Raw genomic sequence first — 4960 nt, 5'->3', positions numbered from 1 at the left:
AAAACGACAATGGGGCCTCATGATATTAGACCATTGCTAAGAGCAGTGTTACGAGAAAATCCAATCCAAACACAAGACATGAAGCGAGGTATTGAATTGGAACCCCTAGCCCTTGAAAAATACATATCTCTTCACGTTTCGAGACAATTAAAGCCAAGTGGTTTAATAATTAATAAAGCCGAACCATTTATGGGATGCAGTCCGGATGGGATTGTTAGTTGTGATTGTTGCGAAACAAAATTAGTAGAGTGCAAGTGTCCTAAAGACTTAAATAACTTTTTATCGAAAGAAGTATTTAAATCTGGAAATATATTTAGAAAGTCTAAATATTATTCTCAAATACAAATGCAAATGGGTATTTCGTCGATTCACAGCTGTGATATGTTTATGTACATTGACAATGATAATTTCAGATGCATTAGTGTCCCTTTCGATCCAGCCCACTGGGAATTTCTACGAGATAATATCAAGTACTTTGTTCTCACGTACCTTATACCACATTTAACCAAATGTGATAATCTCTAAAATAGCATATTTTTACAAATAATTTATTTAAATTCTTATTTATTAATTTAGTTTTAATATAACTTTTTATTACCATATTTATTAATTTATTTAGTTTTACTTTTTAACTGTTAACCCTCAGCCAGAGTACAAAAATATTAAACTATAAATATTTATTTTATCACCTGAAGCAATTTAGGGAATAATGTATTTTAATTTTGACTAGCGGTATCACCATTCATGTAAAAAATTTTACTTTTAGGTATCATTGTAAAAGTGGTTTTTCTACCCAGTTGACTAAGCGGCAGCATACGTGCCACACTGAATTAAGTTGAGCGTGCATACTGTTTCTAAAAATGCCCGAAAGTATCCTAAAACACTTTATCTGACGAATCACTCTCTCTACGTGAATCCGCAAACTAGCAATTTTTCTAGTTTTAATTTCATCTTCAACAGACAACTGGTCTCTTCCATTCATAAACGGTGGTATATTCAAATTGAAACCTGCCTTTCGACATTCTTCTTCAATTACGAAGCCTCGATCAGCCATTAAGCTTCTTCCTTTTTCAAATTTTTCTAAGACGCCAGATTGCAAAGTTATAGCTTTGTCAGAAAGTCTTCCAGGAGCTAAGTCTGAATCAAAAATCACAAACCCATTTGGAGCGCAAACTACTAAGCCTTTAGAGGTATTATGGTGTTTGTAGTGAGAGTAGGTTTCACCCTGTATTCTATATGATGAAGGGGTTTCAATAAATATTTCAGTACAATCCAGAATTCCATCCACAGTTTCATAACCCTTTTCTTTAAAAACTGATGGCCTATATTTGTCGCAAATTTCTGGTGTAGGCCAAATTGGCACTTGCCGAAGCCTTATTTCTAGTAAACTAATCCAAGTGTTCCAGTATCTAGAAATGGAGGTGTTAGAAACCCCAAATCGGTATGCCAAATCTTCGCCATCAAGATTTAATCGCAGTTTCATCATCACTAAAAGAAGTTGAGTCTCCATTGATAAGATAGTAAGTCGCTCTTGTTTTGGAGTTTCACTTTGTTTCATATCCCAAAATTTTATGAAGGGGAAATCCTCTTTCAGGAAATTGTTTAAGTTGTAGAAACTGTTCCTGTCTGAAAAACCAGTATAGTAATGAAGTTTTGCCTCATCTTTCACATAATCTTCAAACGTGTCATGTTTTCTTTCTGCTTTTAATCGAACATTCTCCTCCAGAATATCAACATCTTTTTTCAGCTTGTAATTTTCCATTTTCAGCACCTCAATTACGTCTACTTTCAGCAAGTTATTTTCTGTTTTCAACCGGTCAACTTCTAATTTTAGTTCCTGATTTGATTTAACGAGTTTTTTTGTACAAGTTTTCAAGTCCGAATTTTCAATTTGAATATAAAATAGAAATTTTTGAAGGTCCAAAATTTTGGCTCTCAATTTTTGAACATCATCGAAGAGGAAATAATTGTGATCCATGTATGTTTAAAAAATAGAAGTATTGCTATAAGTGTTCATGCCAAAACCGATATTAAAGTATTAGGCCTATACCAATTCTTTTGCGGGACTGGTAGATGTAGGTTCCAAGGATTTCATTAGTGAGGGTTCTGACTGAGTCATACCATACTAGAAAATATAAATTTATTTACTATTGCGTTTGTTAATTCAAATTGTTTAACTAAAGTACCTGGCATGTTTCTTCACATGCAAATTTCTCCACTGCGATGGTATCAGCATCCACGGATGTTGGAAATATTGTAGGAAAAGGATGCAACACGGATTTCCTGGCTCCAGTGAAATGCTCCCCACAAACTTTACTTTGTGAAGTTGGCGTAAAATACCTAAAGAAAATTAAATTTTATTTCGTGTTGTGTAGTAAATATTTAAAAATATTACCTGTCAATTCCAGCGTTCCGTATGTTTTCAATCAATATATTTGCTACATATTTATTTGCAGGAAACGAATGTACACTTAAAGCATTCATTTCTCTTGTGTTATTTGAACACCCCGGAACCGAACAATAAAATGGCATATTTTAATAAAGTTAAAGTAATATATTCCAAAGATAACGTTTAGTTTTAACTTATTTTAATTATTTAAGCTTTTTAGAATAATTGAAGTGAGAGAGACACAAGTGTACCATGAAAAAAATAGTCTGCTAATAAAAAACATTTAATTAGTTCAGCAATGAATCTAGGGATGGCACCACCGTTTCGGCTTCCACGCGCCAATCGCCATGACAGGGTGGTATCGGCTTATTATCTTTAGTATCGCTGGAAACTCGGAGACTTACATTGATTTGAAAAATACTTTACTTCAAGTTCAAGTGAAAATTGTGAAAGCAGATGGAACTCTACCAAAACCCGATATTCACGACGCTGTATCTAAAACCACAACTCCTGCGGACAAAGTTGGCCCGGAAAATTTGTTTTTACATAGTCTTTTTGGCGAAGTTCATGTATCATTGGGTGACAGATCAGTTACATCATGCCCTCAACAGTATCCTTACAAGAGTATGATTCAAACGCTCTTGACATATGGTGGGCCAGCCAAGGAAAGTTTCTTAACCGCGTCTCTATTCTATAAAGACAAAGCTGGGAAATTTTCCAATAACGACGGATTTAAGAAACGTGCAAAATTTGCCCAAGAAGGTGTTATTGACATGATAGGAGTTGTACGAGCCGATATTTGGCAACAAAATCGACTTATTCCTAACCTGATAGTTCTAAATTTCAAGTTTATCAAAAGTTCAAACGAGTTTTGTTTACACACAGACGGTGAAAAATGCAAAGTCATTTTCACACACGCATCAATGTTTGTCAGAAAAGTTAGATTGACGCCCGAGATTATGTTATCCCACGCTAAAACTTTGGAACTGGCAACAATGAAATATCCTATCACCCGTACGGAATGTAATTCATTTTCAATTTCCCAAGGCAACAAAATATGCGTCAAAGACAACTTATATAATGGTCAAATACCGAGTAAGGTGGTGATCGGATTTGTGGACCAGAATGCGTATTTGGGAGACTACAAAATGTCACCTTTTAACTTTAAAATTTTTTCGTTAACTCAAATCGCCCTATACCTTGATGGTAGTAGTGTCCTGGCAAAACCATTAAACTCAAATTTCAAAGATAAGTTGTTTATGCGATCATACGCTAATCTGTTTCTTCAAACTGGTCAATGGAATATTGATGAAGGAAATTTTATCGACCGTGATGAATTCGCCAATGGAAACGCACTATTCGTGTTCGACTTAACTCCTGATCTCAATGGAAGTTCAACTGACTGTTTCAACCTGGTAAAGAACGGGAGCGTTCGTCTCGAATTAATATTCGGAGAATCATTGCCGTCAACAGTTAGCGTGATTTACTATTCCGAATATCAATCTTTGGTCGAGATCGACAAGAACAGAGCAGTTTTATATGATCAAAGTTCATAATGGACTCGCAACAACTTGAAATCATACTCAAGAATGACCCGTATACCAAATATTTGTTCAGAGGAGTCTTCCCTGCCGACAAACTTCCCAAGAATGTGAAAACGTATCCTTCACTTTACATCGTGAACACTGATACGTCCAATGGGGTAGGAGAACATTGGTGTTTGATATATCTCTCAAGGTCACTCAATTGTACATTCTTCGAGAGTTTCGGGAACAGCCCTGATTTGTTTAAATTTAACTATTTTATAGAGAAAAACAGCTTAACTGTCACGTATAATTCTGTTAAATTGCAAGGAAATTCTAGTAAAACCTGCGGCGGTTATTGCGTTTATTTTGCTATTAACTTGTGTCGGGGAATAAAATTGTTTAGTATATTGGAAAGATTTTCTGAAAACAAAAATGTGAACGATCGTATGATATCTGAATTCATGTATATGAAATACTCAATAAATTTGTTATAAAAATATTTTATTTCGTTTTATAATGCCCATGGGCTAAAGTTGCGATACCATCGTCTAGGATAAAACGTTTATCGTCACAGGGATTCAAACACAATTTGTTTTGTCGCACGGTTGTCACAATATGTTTATTACTAACAATCCGTTTCATTTCCGCGACCGTTAGTTTACTGTTTAGGAGACAGTCGCGATACTCCGCGTGACGGACGCGCTTCTGCACAACGCGTTTACACACACCCTTGCAAGTCTTTTTCTCGCCTTTAGATGACAATATAGAGTACATTTTGGGTCTAAGTCCGCAAAATTCTTCAATCGGTGTGCCGTCCATCTCATCCTTAAATTTGCCTAGCCTCTTTTTGTTGGTTTCGTCAAACAGAGGGTGATTTTTGGGGTATCCAGAAAAATCGTACATTTCCGTCTGTTTGGCGAAATCTTCGTACAAATCAGTTGTTTCGATTTGATACGTGAGACTGTCTGTAAACATAGAATACATTATTAGTTATGTTACGAAATAACCTTAGAAGATTTATGTACTTACCGGTGTCGGTAAAAAG

The 4960-nt window shown here is 35.3% G+C and overlaps 2 protein-coding genes across 2 annotated transcripts; one reads left to right on the top strand and one right to left on the bottom strand.

Annotated features, from left to right (window-relative positions):
- Positions 1 to 769: 769 nt before the first annotated feature.
- Positions 770 to 1978, bottom strand: LOC149960319 (uncharacterized). The gene has a single exon (XM_090167446.1). It carries the CDS (start codon positions 1976 to 1978, stop codon positions 770 to 772), a length of 1209 nt encoding a protein of 402 aa, XP_090023572.1.
- Positions 1979 to 2736: 758 nt separating this feature from the next.
- On the top strand, positions 2737 to 3945 carry LOC149960318 (uncharacterized). The gene is made up of 2 exons (XM_090167445.1): positions 2737 to 3174; positions 3490 to 3945. The coding sequence occupies exons 1-2, from the start codon at positions 2737 to 2739 to the stop codon at positions 3943 to 3945; spliced, it is 894 nt and encodes a 297-aa protein (XP_090023571.1).
- The last annotated feature ends 1015 nt before the right edge of the window (positions 3946 to 4960 follow it).

Source organism: Leiobunum rupestre, chromosome 2 (genome assembly GCF_980474605.1).
Source record: "Leiobunum rupestre chromosome 2, qqLeiRupe1.1.hap1, whole genome shotgun sequence".
NCBI lineage: Eukaryota > Metazoa > Arthropoda > Arachnida > Opiliones > Sclerosomatidae > Leiobunum > Leiobunum rupestre.
The sequence above is the reverse complement of the archived record's forward strand: the minus strand, read 5'-3'. Positions and strand labels throughout refer to the sequence as shown.